This window comes from Apus apus, chromosome 3 (assembly GCF_020740795.1).
Source record: "Apus apus isolate bApuApu2 chromosome 3, bApuApu2.pri.cur, whole genome shotgun sequence".
Taxonomy (NCBI): Eukaryota; Metazoa; Chordata; class Aves; order Apodiformes; family Apodidae; genus Apus; species Apus apus.
In genome coordinates this window covers 75547886-75565502 of record NC_067284.1, presented here as the reverse complement: position 1 = coordinate 75565502, position 17617 = coordinate 75547886, and the positions used below count along the sequence as shown (strand labels likewise).

At 37.3% G+C, this 17617-nt stretch overlaps 1 protein-coding gene across 1 annotated transcript in view; it reads right to left on the bottom strand.

Moving 5' to 3' along the window:
- Positions 1–1974: 1974 nt before the first annotated feature.
- Positions 1975–17617, bottom strand: part of KIF6 (kinesin family member 6) — a 157364-nt gene continuing 141721 nt past the window's right edge. The window contains exons 18-22 of the mRNA XM_051613336.1: positions 16704–16839; positions 15005–15090; positions 7689–7751; positions 5581–5681; positions 1975–2728 (exon numbers count right to left, since the gene is read on the bottom strand). Of these exons, the coding sequence (XP_051469296.1) occupies positions 2712–2728; positions 5581–5681; positions 7689–7751; positions 15005–15090; positions 16704–16839 (403 nt within the window). The 3' untranslated portion in view covers positions 1975–2711. The remainder of the gene's footprint in view (positions 2729–5580; positions 5682–7688; positions 7752–15004; positions 15091–16703; positions 16840–17617) is intronic.

The following is a 17617-nucleotide window of genomic DNA, read 5'->3' as shown; positions in this document are numbered from 1 at the left end:
AGAGGATGACTAACTGGCAGCAGACCACTTGTCACTCTGAAAAGTGAAAAGTATTGTGGAGATCTCCCAGAATAACAACTTGGGCTTTGTCTGGGACCACTCTGTTACTGTGACTGAGGGACAGAAAGAATTCCGTAGAGAAGTGCAACGTGCAAGGACTCAGAGCCTTAGCACTCTGGTGTTTCTTTTCATCTGAAGTGAAACATTTGGGAGATAGAAGCTACAACTGCATTGATATTACTGAGCACTGCAACAACATTGTAAACCAAACTGATCCGAAGCAACTGAGATGTCCAGCTTATCACTGATGGAAGGCCTTCTCTTGGTCTGTGCTAAGGATGACAATTACTTTCAGAGCATTTAATAAGGACTTTTCTGTTGTGTCTGATTTCCATAATTAAAAGGTACAGCTGCTTGTTCCATACCCTGTGAAATGTCATGGGTAGACAAGCCTGGGATGTTGTATAACTGCCTGTTGTATAACAGCTAGCACGGCTGTTTCTGGTGAGACATCCAGATGTTTGTCCGGTTGTATTTTATAGGACCTATATCTACCAGTCCAGGAGAATGCTAGCCAACTGGTTTTCTGGAATGGATGCAAACACATGGATGTGCATAGCTGGGGTGAGACAATTTCCCACAGCTGAAGTACGTTTCACAATTAAGGGTATGAAACTATTAAGTAAGTTATAAAAGAAAAAACACAGCACTGAACTTCTTTAGGTCCCCTTATGCTCTGCTCAGCTCAGCTCAAGAAAGCATTCCAGCTGACAAACAGGCCTTCCACCTGCTGGCCACACTCTTGTTAATGCACCCCAGCTCTTGGCCACAAGGTCATAATGCTGGCTCATGGTTAACTTGTCCACCAGGACTCCCAGGTCCTTCTCTGCAGAGCTGGTTTGCAGCAGGTCACCCCCTTACCTGTACTGGTGCATGGGGTTATTCCTCCCTAGGTGCAGGACCCTACGCTTGCCTTTGTTCATTAGATTCCTCTCCAGCCTGTCCAGGTCACATTGGATAGCAGCACAGCCCTCTGGTATGTCAGCCACATATGTCAAAAGAAATGAACTGCTGTACCAGTAATTCTGCTTTGGCCACCTTCAAATAAATCCACCATAATGGGAATTTTACTGAAAACCAAGAGTCAGGTGTTTCATCCAGTATTTGGAAACTCTGGTTCTTCTCCAGCTAGCTAGGTTGGATAGAGGCAGGATGGTGGCCCTGCTCTCCTCAACAAAGCTGTATAAACGTTGAATCAGTTTATATTTAACAAAGTAAGAAGAAGAAAAATAAAGACAGATAAAGAGTCTGATTGAAGAAGGACAATTTAATACGATGTCTAACAAAGCAGACCTAGAGAAGGGGCAAAACCTGTGTATTTTCCCACCTCTGACCAAATCCTTGAATTTTCTCTTCCTAAAGCAACAGTAGATCTGACTTGCATATCACCTTTTACACACTAAATTCTATGTAAAGCTTGCTAATTTATGTAGCAGCTCTGCTGACTTTTACAGAAAATTAAAAGGCAGAAAAAGGTATAACTTTAATATTTCTTAATTGATTGCATCTTCGTTGTCATTTTGATAAACATACATCTTCTGTAGGTTTGATCATAGCAATTCAATTTACTTCAGAATAATTATGAATTTGCCACAGAATTAAGTGTTAACACCTTAAGGAAAGAGACATTCTTGAGAATGATAGGTGACTTCTGCCAATACATTGCTGTATTTTTATGTGAATAACACAAACCCTTCCAAATGCATGACTATAAGCTTATCATTAGCATGAAAAATGATGGGTTCAATCGAAAGTATGTATATTTCAGAGAAATAGACTAGATTTTGCAGTGCATTTTTTAACTTGTTTTAGTCTGATGTGTAAAATAAATTGTTGCATAACTGGATATTATGCAATGACGTAGTACTGAGTCAAGAGTGAACTGACATTATACATAACTGCATCTAAATTTTCACATTTAATTTGTTTTACAAATATTTGCCCCACTTTAATACTATGAAGTGTCACTGTTCTGAAAACTGTATATTCTGGGAGTGTGTATATTTTGCACAACATTTAATGTACTCAAATGAAAAACTGCTGGGAAATGTTTAACTCTCTAACTTTCTAATAAAAAATTATTTTCATATTATAGTGTGATCTCAGTTTTCTAATAATCTGATACAAAAACTATTACTCCTTGTGGGGAAGAAATCAGCAAAAGGTCTGAAATGAAACATTACAGAATTTTGTAATATATATAAGTAATATTTTTGCACAGACATTTCTGAATGCCAACTAGATGTAGTTAATAAAGCTTTATGCAAATCAATGCAAACAAAACTACCATTGGTGGTAATAAGTGTTTCTCAGATTAAAGATGTAGAAGAGCATTAACACATTAGATAATTTTAACATTTAGAAAACATACAATGAATTCTCAACAAACAAACATATTTGGCAAACTCCCAATTGGTTGTTTTAGTTTTGTCTAATCTTAATGCAATAAAAGATACTGAGTGCAAATACTCAAATATCATTCCCCAGATAAAGGGAATTTGCTGTCAAAGACAAATAATTTATATATGTTTAACAATTAAAACTGCATGTCTAAAGTACTTACTCATACCTGTTTCTAAACAGAAGAGGAAGCGAAAGAATAAAGGTCTTTAACTGTTTCTAAAAGGAAATAGTGGATGGCAACAATAATTTCATTTGTTCCCCAAGCCTGAAAGGAGATAAAGAATACATTAGACTATATTTCAGATTGTGTTTTAAAACTAACTACAGAAACACAAAAGAAAGGAAGAAAAACAATATTTTAATTTAAAACCTTTAAGACAAAAAAACCCATGGATCTTCTTTTCTGCGTTTTCATTTCTCTCCCTCAAGACTGAACAAGGCAACAAAAGCATGTTTGCAGAGTAGCCCTTTGTAAAAAGCTTTCTAATGTAGTTATTACCATGCTTTGACAATCCCAGCAAGCTCCTGTGAATTTACCTGCTTTAATTCCACCCTGCTTGGAAAGCAAATGGTAACAACCTGCAAACCCTGAAGTAATCTTCACTGATATATCTCATTCCCTCCCCTGCATTACTGCCACTAAGGATATTGAGCATTCCCATGCTTTCTGTTTATGACACTTATTTTCCACTCTGTTGGCTCTGCACACATTTATCCTTTTTTTCTTATTTCCCTGCCCCTTGCTAATGTAAAGTGAGGCCCTCAATTTGCTTCTAAGATACTGATACAACAGTTTGAATGAGTCAGGATCAATAAAGGAAAGAGCAGTATGTATGTTGACATTTTTAAGGCTTAGCAGACTCTGGTTTGGCTGAACTTATGCTTTCTCCTGTTGTTTTCTGTGGGACATGCTGTGTGTAACAATCATGCAGGGAGTTATTTAACATCTCAGTTGAAGAGAGTTTGGGAAGGAGACAACAGAGCACTGGACTGGGACTCAGCACACATAGCTTCTGTATGAAGCTGCCTGACTCAGCTTAGTGACTCTGAGAAAATAATTCCTCTCTGGTTCATTTTGCATATGTTTGAAATTTATTGAGGAAAAGTTCTGTGTGAGACTGATAGCACATAACTTTTCCCCCTCAAAATATTCAGTCAGAATACATTCCTTCTTTTACTCTTCCTCTCTGCTTAACTCTACTTAACCTCTGTTAGTTTTTCTTTATAAAGAAAACCAAGTCCCTGTCCTCACTCCCAGGATGAAAACCCTCCAGTTCTCCTTTGCTTTGGATGCAACTGTTACCGGAAAATCCAGAGCCAATGATGCACAAACACTACAGCAGTTACTGCATCTCTCATCTCCTTTTAGTCTAGAAGCAAGTCAGGTAAGAGTAAAGCAATATGTTCATGGGAAAAGGGAACACATAATACTATCATAGACATGGAAATAGTAGTTTCTCAGACTGTTTTGTTCTTCCAATTAGAAAGGCTACCACTGCACCTCGTAAACATCCTCAGGTTTCACTATGGGCTGAAGCACGAAGTCCTTCCTTTTAGTAGTACTAGTCTGTAGATTTTACTCTCCTTCAACTTCCTAAATTAGAATTTACAAGCTTTTTGGATCAATGGCTCCTGCTATCAGTGGTTTCATCCTTTAGATCTGGAAGGTTTTCCCTTTCCTCACAGGGAAAGAAGAAAATCTGCCAGGTTGACTCCAGTTCTTGTCAGAACTTGCTGCTGAGCTGCCTCTTGTCTATGACACATCAGGTCCCTACATGTTTGTAATATGCCAGTTGCACTTATGAAGCCTCTTCACTTTTTATTCCCCTCCCTATACTTAGTGATTGGTTGAGACATCCAGCCCTGCACTGCCCAGATGACCAAATGCTACTTCCATTCCTTTCTGACATTCAAGAGAGCCATTCCTGATACGGTATGATTTAGGAGACGATCACAGGAAAAGATGTGCTCTTGTTAGTTAGATTACTGCACTTCACAGAATGAGTCAGATTTGGACCTTCTAAAGGCCTGAGATGTTTGTTGTAAGACACTTATCTCTAACCTCCTTCTGGTGAGCTGCCTGTAAATTCAACTTAATTTCATTTGCGGAAGAAACCTGACAACAGCTTTTCTAAATAAAGACAAAAGGGATCCCAAAGCCTAAGTGTGTTAAGTGTTTGCTTTGGACTAGTGTAGAGAGGCTGCTTTTTCAGCCACTGTGTGTTTACCTGACAGTTTTCTGATAAGCAGTGCGATACCCAAACCCCAGTTTGTGACAGTGCTAACACCATCTGCCAGGTGCTGATAGCTTGCTGAATAATGCTGTCATCAGCACTCAAGTGCTGATGGAAAGTTATTGCTTCTGTAACCACTAACACTTTCATCTTCTGCCTAATTGGTTGAATCATGGGTCATTTTTCTTTATCATGATTTATTACTTTTAGGCTACCTTGCAGTGCTACCATTGTGTATTTATTGCTTTCTGCTTTCTGCCAATTTTACTAACCTACACTGCAGAATGAACTTTATTGCCTACCTATGATTGCTCTCAGTAGCTGATTTGGTGACAAATACCCATAGAAAGTTTTCCTAGACCTTGATATGGTGAAATACCTGTAAAGGACATGCTCTGCTAGACACTGTGGATGAATCTGCCTCATGAGGTGGGGTACAGTGCAATCATTTGTGTAATCTTTACTCAGTGTCAATTGTTACAGCTAAATTTGTACCAGTGGAAAACCAGGCCAGATAGTTTAAAGGAACTGTATACAGAAAATTTTGGAAGTATTTTAGTCATCAGGAAACCACATTCGTATGCACAGTGTAAAGAAATACACTGCGTTGGCTGCATAGACGTGCATGCCCCAGGAAGTTCACTGACAGAGGTTGAGAAAAATAGACAGCCTTCATAGTTTTCCACTGCAGCATTGAGCTACTAAAATAAATACATGTGAAGAACCTCAAGTGTTTAGAATGGCTGGGAACATAATGTAATATAATTTAATCCAGAATCAGTTCTCACTTGCGTCAGTATTAATGTGGACTACAGCTCCTTTGGCTTTAAACTGCTGTACTGGAGATTTTGGTTTGGCTTCCTATTTTTTTGGCAGGATTTACCTTTCTTTTGCAGGATGTTCTGTCTTGCCTTAATGAAAGCTAGGATGTCAGCATCAGCCTGGCTGTCTCCAGTCAGAGGAATAGATGAACTTGGTAGGGTCCTGAAATAAAAAAGTATACTTGTAGACCAAAGAGAGTAAGAAGGTTATTTTTCTATTCCATTGTCTCCTCTCCTTTTTCAGCATGGAGAACTTTGTTCTCCAGATACATTTCTAGAGATGGCACAGTTCAGAGGAGAATCAAGCTCTGGATTTCTTAATGCTCTCGTGCATATGCTTAAGATTAGCCAATATCTTTTTTGCTTGGCAGGGCTACATTCTTATCAGCTAAAAAATCACTCACAAAGGGTTAAAAATATTTCCTGCTGAGTCAAAGACTTCTTGCCAAGAGGGAAAGCCTAATATACTGAGTTTACTAAAATAAGGAAGGATGTGACTATGCCATGTGCTTGTTACCTTCAGGATAAACTGCTGCTGTTTATTGGAACAGTTCAATTGTATTTTTGCCTACTGTAAGGGAATTAAGTTTTCGTACATACATAGAAGTAAACAATCACATGACATTCATGACATTTGCTGACAGGTGCAACTTCTTTGTGCTGCTGAATCTCCAGTCCCAGCTGAGATCTCATATCTATGCAGTTAAATCATTAACTTACCTCTGCTTTTGGTAGAACCCCCAGTGGTGTAAGATGAGATAGTACAATGAAGCCATTTTAATCATCTAAGAGAGCTAAGAATTTGGCCTTGTGTCTATAACCTTGTTTATAGATTAAGCACTTAACAGTGAAATGAGAAATAAAGTGATAAAAATTACAATATGAAAAAATGAGTAGAACTGAAGGGAGAAACATTTAGATTAAAGATAGGTATATAACCTACTATTGTAATGATAGTTATTTCCACTGTTCCTTCCTGACTATTGCTGTAGAATGTAATGGTGCCTGACATAAACAGAAGTTTGATATCCTTGGTTTTCTGCTACTAATTTTCAGTTGCTGAATTAGGGAAGCAAATTGGAAAAATAATATAGGAAGGACTATGAACTTAGTAAAATATCTCTTTTTATGTAATTTGCAAGGTGATCTTGGAACACCAGGACTAGCATCTTACTGATTTTCATTTGCTTAGCAGCAATATAAAAAATTAAAATACAGTATATATATGGAGAAGGTACTGTCTAAATTTCATTTTAGCTTTTCTTTTTCTTCTGTTTTTCTTAAACACAAAGGCAATTCAAAATAATAAGTTTTGTGGGGTGAAATTTTCCATGTTTTGCTGTTCTAGTTTTGGAAAATGCAAGAAAAAAACCCTTGTGATTTGTTTTTACTAGTGCAGTAGGAAAAACAGCACCTTAACCATATTTTCCTAAGGGCCTTAAGAGCCAGAACTCTTGAGCATAATAAGAATGTAACTTCTGAAAGTATACTGACTTGGCATGATATTTTTTGGGGAAAAAAGAACATAGAAATGAGCACATTAAAAAAATACAGAAGCTGTCAAAAAACTAAAAAAACCCCAGGAAACAAACAACTGAAAAAAACCTCAACAATTTCTGATAACCTGCTAAGCTGATACTCATAGTGCAGTAGCTCTTTTGAGAAAACATGACATATAACCTCTGCCATGCCTGACACAGCCAACCTGCTGTTGTCTTTTTACTTCTTCTTGAATAATTTGTAGGAGGGAGATTCAAACTATTTTAAGGACAAAATAACAAGAATGAAAAAATCTCTGCATGGTTCCTGCATTCTGCAATACTTACATATTCTGATCTCTCTTCCTTTTAGTTGTTTTTATTTACTCTTTCAGTGCCCTATTCTCTTCCTGAGAAGACACAGTCATGAGGAGTCATAATCTCATGGGGAAAAAAGCCTCAGGTCAAACAAGAAACCACCTCTTTAATGCTGATAATGCAGCTATTTGGTGTAAAGGTATGGGACAGCTTTAGGGTTGTTTTGAAAGTCAGAGGAAAATCTTCATTGTCAGGATTTTTTATTTGTTTTTCAATGAGTCTGTTGTTAAGGAGACTGATAGAGGGTTATCTAAGCATTATATTACTTACTGGTTTATTTTTTTTCCTCTGAATAGCCTAGGTACACCTCTTACCTTGTTTTTAAGGTAGGGTCAGCTGGATCTTCACTAAGGCCGACTCTCATGGTCTCTGAAAAACTGGAATGGAAGTGGAAATGAAGGAAATAGTATAGCCCTTGTGGAGGGAGTATTAATACATGCTTAATAACTACAAAGAAGGTGTTCTTCAAGACTTCTTTTATCTCTATAAAGCATTTGTTTGCTGGAAGAGGATCTTCAGTTGAATCCATGTGATAGGTAGGTTTATGTAAAAAATGTGCCTATGAAAGAATGACAAATAAGCTCATAAAGATTACATTTTTAGTATTTGCCTTCTAAGCAGGGCTTGTAAAGCACTTTGATGTATCTGATGTACAGTTTGTAATGGTATATTTAGTTTCTAAACTGACTATTAGCCAAGTGAAGCCTTAGCTCATTTTCCATTCTTTCTCTAGTCAGGCAAAATTATTACCAAAACCAGTGGGAGACTGGATAAAAACTCAGCGAGGACTTTGGGATGTGGCTTGTTGATGACAGCTAAATATATTGCAAACAGCTGTTGTGTGAGCAGATATCATTACAAGGGACCCTCTCCACTAGGAAGGCAGATATCTGCCACGGGATGTCTAGGGACTCTCTCTTTTCTCCGGGGGTTGGTTGCAAAGCTGCAGGATCTGGTGCCAATCTTAGAGTGGAAACAGTGAATTACTCAGTTTTAGGATTTTTCCAGTAGATGGCAGGATTGGCAAGTTTTCCAACTCTGCAGAAGTCTGTTCATCGTTGGCTGATGAATTGATATTTCTGGCAAAGAACTTGAAAAAGGAAAGAAATTTATTACTAAAATTTTACTGTATTACACTGTGCCAGGTTCAGTTTTGCAGAAGATATTGTGCCCAAGAGTATAAGTAATTTTCAAATGAACAGCTCCAGGTTTACTGAATGTTTCTCTTTAACTCCTCAAGTCCCTTACCATTTACACTTGCCTAAATGGATTAAAATAACCTCAAGACCCAGCCTTATTCAACTAAAGCAATAGCTTATTTAATGTTAACCATATTCTGTACTTTATTACACCCACGGATTACAAGATCTAGAAAGGATGTGTGATGTTATTACCTACTACTTGGTTCAACAATATCTGGGAACTCCACATCATAGTTCTGCTTTAGGATTTCCTGAATATTTTTTCCATTGCTTTGGCAGTTCTTAAAAACTAAGTGATTTAAGGTCTTAAATTCAATTTTCTAAAAGTACTCTGCATCTGTACCCTGACATACCTAGAAATCCCAGCCATACAACTATGGTTTAATAAATCACTACACATCAACTGAACCATAGCAACTGTCCATCACTCTTTTCTTAGACTGAGCGATGTGACTTAACATGATCCTTCTTAATTGCTTTCTTTTCACTGAAATAAGCTTGTTTTTTATTTGCAATGAACAGAATGTATAATTTTATAAATACTGCAGGTCAGCTGAAGTAATTTATTTTAAAGCTGCAGCAGTTTATATGTTTCAGCTAACTTTTTCCATTTAATTTAAATGAAAATTATTCTTCAGAATTGATAAATTCCCATTTTAAAGGGGCCTTAGATGCAGATCCATTACAAAAAATAGATGCTACAGGTATGGTAGGGTTTCACTTTTAGAGATCTCACTTTCAAGAGGGTTCCTGGACCCTGGACAATATGCCAAAGCTTTATTAGAGTGCTCTGGGAGAACTGGGCACCTGAGGAAGGTTATGTTAAAAAAAAAAAAAAAAAAGACTGAGTGAGGTTATGCCCAGAATCAGGATATTAACATTACTGTGCTCAGAGATGGACCTTAAACTCTCACCCTCTGCCTGTGGTGCTACAGCCAGACATTTTCATCTGTGGGATGCAAACTCTTCCTTTGCAGGTTAAGGAAATTTGTAAGAAAATTATAACTGTTTTTTGTAATTACTCAAAGTGCTGCTTTCATAGAAGAGGTTAACAATTAAGAGTATTGGTCTAACAAATGAGTACCTCAGCTTGGCAGAACTCAAATCCATGTTTTATGTATCCTAGATATTTCTCTAATCCCTAGGCTAGAGGGGTGGCCTGTATGGGGCTAATTTACATCCTACATACTGAAGTTCTGATAACACTTCTATGGCATTGCAAGATACGTTGAATCACAAGGGAACAAAGGAGTGTAATTTTGCAGTGGTTTGTATGCTCAGATGCAGCTTGTTCCTAGCCTGTTCTCAGAAGCCAGGACCCTCCTCTTTCATCTTAGATGCTGTTGCAGCGATGAGAAAAAGCAGCTCTAAATTTAATGGAAAGTACTTATGTAAGCATGGGGTGGGGGTTAGTATTCCTCCTCTCTGTCTGTTAAGCTTGAAGGACTGAACATCTCAAGATATGTGAAAAAGCCAGACAAAACCACAGCTGACCTGAGTGAAGATAGTCCTTCTTCAAGCAAGATGTTGGTCTAGAGATCTCTAGAGGTGCCTCCCAACCAACATTTCTGTAATGTGTAAATAGGTACTCCTGAATCACAGTTTAGGAGTTGGATGGACATACAAGGTGTAGAAGTCCTGTCTCTGTCTGGGTCCTAAGTTCAAACATTATTCAGGTTCTTTTGACAATGTATAATTCTCATCTTCATTCTGAATCTGTCTGACCTTTACTTGAGATGAATCTACGAACTCTCAAAGTACTGCTTCCTGACAGCTTCAGTAAAATTCCAGCTTCTTCTGGAGATTAGTCTGGCAAGTTCACATGTGTCTGTATTTTTTTTTAACCTAGTACCTGAAGTTTCACCCAGGGGGTAACAACTTGCTTTTTTCTTGGGGGGAGGGGTCATCTGTTGAGAGTATGTGTCTCAGTCAGGCATGGGACAGCAGCTAGAGACATGTACACAGTGTTGTGGCAGTATCCCCTGCTGCAGGAACTCAAGGGCCAGAGATGACTGTCCCGTGGACTGACCAGCTCCATCAAGCACATAGGGTAAAGGAACTGGAGGGATGATGGGTGTCATGATATTGAATGCTTGATTTTCCAGCTGAAAAAAAAAATAAGTGGAAAATCAGGTAGATTAAAATGGAAAGTGTAAAATTTGAATGTGTGCAACCTCTGCCATGCCAAAAAAACCCTCAGCTGCAGTTCTCCAGTCATCTGAGCCTCAGATGTGAGAAGAACAGATGTTCTGTGTAAAGGCAATCAAGATTCAAGCTGCTTAAAATCTGTACATTCTAGTATTTGGTTACAAAATCAAATTTGGCCTAACTCGCAAATTCATATATTTGTTCATAAATTGTAAAAGTTAAATTGTTACCAACAGAATGTGAAAATCTTTGAAATGTCATTAATCAATTATGTTATTCCCAGATTACATTTTGTCATCATGTAACACTGCAGAAATTTGGCAGGAATGAAACAGGATTACAACAGAAAGTGCTGCAAAATATGTAAACATTCCCCCTGTTTCACACAGCATTAATATAGGGAGTGGATTTTGCAACCCAGGACAATAAATGCTAAAAAAATCTGATGCTCAAAGTCACCAGAAACATGAAGAGCTTTCTGAAAATATCACCAAGGGAATCTAAAGTGACAGGAAGTTTTTGAAGAAGCTGGAGAGCCAAGGAGTCTGCAATTGGATGTACTGTGGTGCTTGCTGGAATAGGACAAATGAGATTCAGTAAAAGGGAATGAGTGAGGTTGAGAAAGATCCGACTGAATTAAGAAGGAATGCAATCCTTCTCAGAGAAAGAAAAAAGAAATCCAATATTTTTACAAGGTTTGAATAACTATCCAACATTTGTTTGATTCAAGGGGAACACAGGAACAGTTCAACACTATTGAAACCGAATACTCAGTGAAAGTAGTAACTTGAACAGAAAAGGATCTGACAAATTTCTTAAATGAAAGCCAATGTGGGAGAAGAGACTATTTGAGGATGAACAAAACACTGTGCTTGAATTCTGAAGTGGAGAGACATGGAGTCGTGAACTTGACATGCATTTTAAAACTTTTTCAGTACGAGTTGCAGTTAGCACCACAGCTTCATGGTAGGGACAACATGGACAAGTAGAGTATTCACTTTCCAGTTTGAGGGATGTTATTAGACATTCCTTTTGAATAAAATAATTTCTTGATGATTATGTTAAGTTCTTCTTCCTTTCTCTTTGTACTGTGACTCTGGGGTTATTGATTAGACCCTTTTCTGACTGAAATACAGAGATGGGTCATTCTTTCTCCTCTTTGAAGAGTTGCTCCTCTTTTTAAGTAACATGTTGCTATCAGATGAGATTTAATGTTTCAGCAACCTTCATATGAAAGACATATGCAAAGATAAATATAGTTTAGAAACCTTCTGAATCTACTCAACAAGTTAAAGAGCATGAGTCTGTAAGCCTCAACAATATAAAAACTACTGGTTTCAGCTATTTTAAGTATATCTGATTTGGTAATGTGATTAACCTGATCAAGAAATTACCTTTCTTATGCAGAAATGTCTTTTCTCATGTCAAACCCACTGATAACACTTTAGTCATCCTTTTCCCCACTTCAGCTCTGCGGTTACTGAAATCAATGTTTTGCTTCTTACTCTAGGGGGAGTAGGATACAGCCAATGGCTTTCAAACCTTACTAACTAAGGCAGAAATCCCCACTGTTCAACTCTTGTATGAACAGAGACTCTTTTCGACACTTAACAATTTAGCCATTTTGTTCCAACTGAAAGAGAGAACACGTTTGGCCATGAATCAAATGTCTTTTAAATGTGTGTATCCTTCTTAAGCCTCAAAAGGATTACCAGCTTCCCTTCTCTGTTATTTTAGTTATAAATTGATTTTATTTAAAATTAATTTAGGCTATTACATCCCCTTCCCAAGGCTTAATTTTCTCTGGTAACACAACTAATATGTGTCAAACAATAATAATATGATGTGAACTGTGCACTCAAAGGTGATCAAAAGTTTTTGTTCAAACACATATATGAATCTCAGGAAAGATTATGTATCCTTTATATGCTGAGATTGATAATTTATTACTTCTAATCCTTAAGATTGTATTTATATCTGCTCACACTCAGGAGTTTGAAGGGTTTTACCACATACTTACTTTGTCAACAGCAGTCTTAGATTTCTGACATGCAGCCCACTAAGTTTAGATCTCATATCCATTGAACACACCTGGGAACTGAATTCTATCTTGGAGATAGGTTTTATTTACACCACATTATATCAAATATAATTTATGTCAGTTTCTGCTTTTGTGAGCAGTTATTCTGCTGGGTGAAGACAGCAATATAATTTCAGAGAAAGAGACTGTTGATTCCTAGGTGAGTTAGAAACAAAGAGCCATTTTTATCTCGGGACTATGTAACCAAAAGGACCAACTGTAGCCTGGACTCATCCTACACAATCATGGGAACTGGTAAGTAAATTTCCTGTGTCAACTGGGGTCAAGGAAATCCTTGGGAAATAAATATTCTACAGTTTTATACTCTTAAAGCCTGCAAAATTGGAAACTTTTACTCTAAAATGTTATTGCCTCAAATCGGGGGAAAAGTAAATTTTCATGCACAGTGGGATGTTAAGCCTGCAGTTCCTGTAGCACAAGAAGTTGAAATAGTGTTTCTGCTCCCATATACATCACACTGGAAATGTACCTGTGTAAAATATACTTAAAGACCCTAACATAAAATAAGATCAACTTTCTGGAACTATAAGGAGAAGCTAACTCCAAAAGATCACTGCAAGAATATTGATAGAGATGGGAAAACAAAACTGTATTCATCTCGACTCCCTCTACAATTTAAGTTCAAGAAGATTAATGTTCTGGATCTGTGACATGCATGCAAGGATCACCCAGCCAATCTCAGTCGACATGTCCATTACTGTCCATTACTGAAACCAGTTACGGAATTTGCTTCTGAGCTAGGGTGGGGGAAGGAGAAATCACTGCTCCTGCAGGCCACTCTCCCACACACTGGCAAGTGCCTGGGCATTATGCTGTTTTTTTAATTCTAGCTTAGACTGCAAAAAATTTCACTCTCCTGAGCAATCCATCAGCACATGAACTGGAAATTGTTGTTCCCAAGAACAATGGGGCAGAGAGGTTGTGCAAGAGGTCCTTAGTTCAATTCAGTACAAAGTTAAAGAGAGTGAGATTGCTTGAGTTAATTTGGATGACTCTGTGCAAAGATAGACCAAAAATGCTCTCATGTTCTGCTCTATCAGCTTTTCTGTGGGACAAGTAACCTTCAGCCTAAAACCAGAAATTAGCAGCTCAAATTAGGCCTAAAACCTGGAGGCCATTTGCAAAACAAATAGTGCCAAAGTCCTGAGAGAACACAGAGTAAGAGTTAAAGCACAGTAGAGAAGATTAGAATCAGTTTTCATCAGTTCAAGACATCTGAAAATGCGTTCTTAGACAAATGTAGGGGATTATGTGTTTCATTCTCTGAACTGGTAATGGGCCATTTATTACAGATAGATGAAAGAACATATTTTACAGTTTTAAGAAAATCCAGTATTAATTATTTAATGGTATGTAGGATATTTTATGTTTGCACCAAAACAGGAAACATCATTTATGTGGAGTATTGTGATAAAATTTTAGGTAAAGCCACTTATAAGACAGAGATTAGCTGTATAATGAGAAGGAGGGAGGCAGAGAGGGAGAAAAAAAGAGCAAGAGAAAGGTGGGGAAGGAAAGAGGAAATGGGAAGCAGAGAGAACACCTCAATTCTTTTTTAAATTAATATGGAAACCGGCACATTCAATAATGTGTTTTTCTGCACTCTACTTTTCTTGAAAGCTATGGAAGATCTATTACTGTCAATTTAAATCAGAAGTGACTAATGATTAAACAACCATGATGATTATGTGTTTTTTTTTACTGTAGAAAATGCACCAGTGTTTTACAATTTCAAATGCAATATCATTGAGGAATAATATACTGCTTGAACATAGCACCGGGATATTTTTCAACAGCAGATTTATCTAGGCTATATATTAAATAATTGTAAATTATTTTTTTGTTTTGCAGCCTCCTGAATGCAACCTAAATAAGATATAGTCTACTCATATAGCAAAATTTACTGATAACAGGATTGCTATTCTTAGCTATCTGTCATGGAGCCTCCAGTGACAGGTTTTCAGGTCAGAAAGGTCAAAAGACCTGAGCTAAAATAAGCTCAACAGGATTGCAAAATATCTGAATTAAAAATATTTATTTTCTACACAGATGCTTCTTTCAGAACTGGAAATACAGTGCTTGAGTGTGATACTTATAAAAGCATTCTGGTGAGCTACACTTCTACTGAAACTGCATTTTCTCTACAAGTAAGGAAGAAAGAGAAAAATGACCAATTTACCTGCTAGTTCGACGTTGTGAGGATTTTATAAACTGAGGATAAACAGCTGCGCTATTTGGTGAGCTAACCATCTCTGGCTTTTCCTGCTGGGTATAGATTGGAAAACAAAATTACATAGGATAGGATTTTCTTTAGAGTGCTTAATATTGGCCTACAGGTCTCAGCAATAATGAGGTAGGCAATGACTCATTCAGAAAACACAGAGTCTGAATCACACAGTATTTTCTTCACTTGGACAAACACTTCTGAACAAAGAGAAAAGGGTTTAGCATTGGTTCAAGTATTTTTAAGCTCAAGTTACAGGTTTTTAATATGTAACAGCATGTGTTAGCCGATTTGAATTTCTTAGGGAGCTCAGATGTACAGATAGGTCAATATCCAAGAAATCAATCCCAATTATTTTTTTCAGTTTTCTAATCTTCTACTGATGAATCATGAGAGGCTGAATCCTGGACCTCTCCTGTTAAGGGAGAGAGAAAAATGTGCTCTGGTGAAGTCAAGAATATTACTTGCAGTGCTTTGAAAAGCCTAAATATTTAGACAGGAGGGTGACTAAAACATGATCCTCTTTGCCACTAATACGGTTAGAGATTTTAACCCAAAAAGTATTTTGCAATGATAACTTGAAATTAAGCTAGTAAGGTGGCACTAAGTTCCTTGTGTTAAGTTCCATATTTACTTTAGTCTGTTTTCTGAAAAAAAACACCAAAACAGTTTAAGTTTAAACTATATTAAACAAAGTACTGGCTAAACACTTCTTTCTTTTATAACAATTTTTCCTCAAGAAGTGAATCTCCTCTTCCAATGAATAATAAATTATTTGGGATGGACTGCATTCAGCACTCTTTTTCATTGGGTTGATGTGCATTTCATGGCAGCACTTTGCTGTGAGATGCCATGTCAGTGCATGGAAGACATTAAAAAAGTGTCAGAAGGGGAGCATATGAAAATTATGTTGTTGTTTCAGTTGATCCCCCTCTGGACCCTCCTACTGTTGCCTATGTTTGTGAACCTGTGTAGCTTTCAGACCAACTGTGTTATGAACTTCTAACATACTAGTTAAGGTGACATCTCTTTAGTTTGTTTTTATATAAGTCATTAAATCAGAGCACTCTGTTTCTGCTCAGGCAATGGTGGCAGTGGTGGGCCTTGGCTAGAGAGTGAAGCGATGCAAGCTCCATGGTGAGAGCTGCTGACCCTCTGGGAGATTAGGAAAGCTGAAAGGTTACTGGAGTCTTTGTAAACAAAGGAAGCTAAAAACCAATTATGTTTGTTGGGATTTGTCCATCTTACAGCTATGACTGCCATCTTCTAATATACACATCATAAACCTGATGAAATCATAGTTTTGCTAGCAGTAAAAGAGATTATTTTTTCCAATCTCCTTTATTTGTTTTATGTCCCTTCAGAGTTTTCGGCATTTCAGGACCATTCTTTACTTTCAATCTAGATGTCTGGGGGAAAGCCTAAGCAGAAAATAGAGCAGAAAGCAAGGGCTTTGCTTTGCTTGTGTTAGCTTCAGATGAACATAATTCACATGAGTTTTGTCTGATTTACATTGGCATAAGCATAGGTGAATCAGGCCCCACATTCCATCCTTCATACTCTTTTCTATCTAATCAATCAACTTCTTCTTTAAGAAATGATCAAAGATATCACATTTACATGAAAATGGAAGAAATACAAAGTTATTTCATACCTGTAGATGTGCTGCCTCTTCAGACCACCAGACTTCAAAGTCTTTTTGCATCTTCATCGTGACTTTTTCCACAAGAAACTGCAGGTGCTTAATCTCTACTTTCAGAACTTTCAAGCGATTGAACATTGTTTTATAACTGAGAAGAAAAACTGCATTACAGATCTTCTAATGCATATCTGAACAAAGCTTTTTGCTAGCTCGAATAGTTATAGATTTAAACTACAAAAGAATATACAATAATCAGAAAAGCAGGAGACACAGACAGAGTGGTGGTATGAAGTGACATCTCACATTTGGAAAGAGTTTCACTGGGCACTAAGTACAAAAAACTTATCCCCCAAAGCTGTTATTTCATTAAAAAAAAAAAAAAAAAAAAAAAAAAAGTGAAATTCAAGTTGGACCAATATTGATTAACAATTAAAATACAGATTCAATCAAATACATCAATGATATATTTTGATTTCTCAGCATGTGACCATTAATAAACAACTGGTCATTAGAGCTTGGATTCAGCAGGAGTTGAGACTGATTCCCCTTTCAGTTGGAAGCTTCACTAATGAGGACTCTTAGCTAACATATAGTCAGAGATTTACCCATAGTATGAAACAGCCAGAAGTTTCCTCACAGATTGCACATAACATAAACACTAGCAAAATCCTTAGAACTGATATCCTTGCATCTCTTTTATCCTCCTAGGGGACATTATCCTCCTTTTATCCTCCTCCAGGGACATTAGAGCAAGGACTGGTTAACCAATGCGTATTCTGCATACTATTTATACTTAGTCAATCCTGTACAGCCTAAAGGTTTTCCTTAGGCCAAGGAAGGTGGAACATTTCTGAATCAACCAATAAGGGTCAGAACGCACTTGCATTCAATCAACGTGCTTCTAGCACAAATCCTCAGGGAGGACA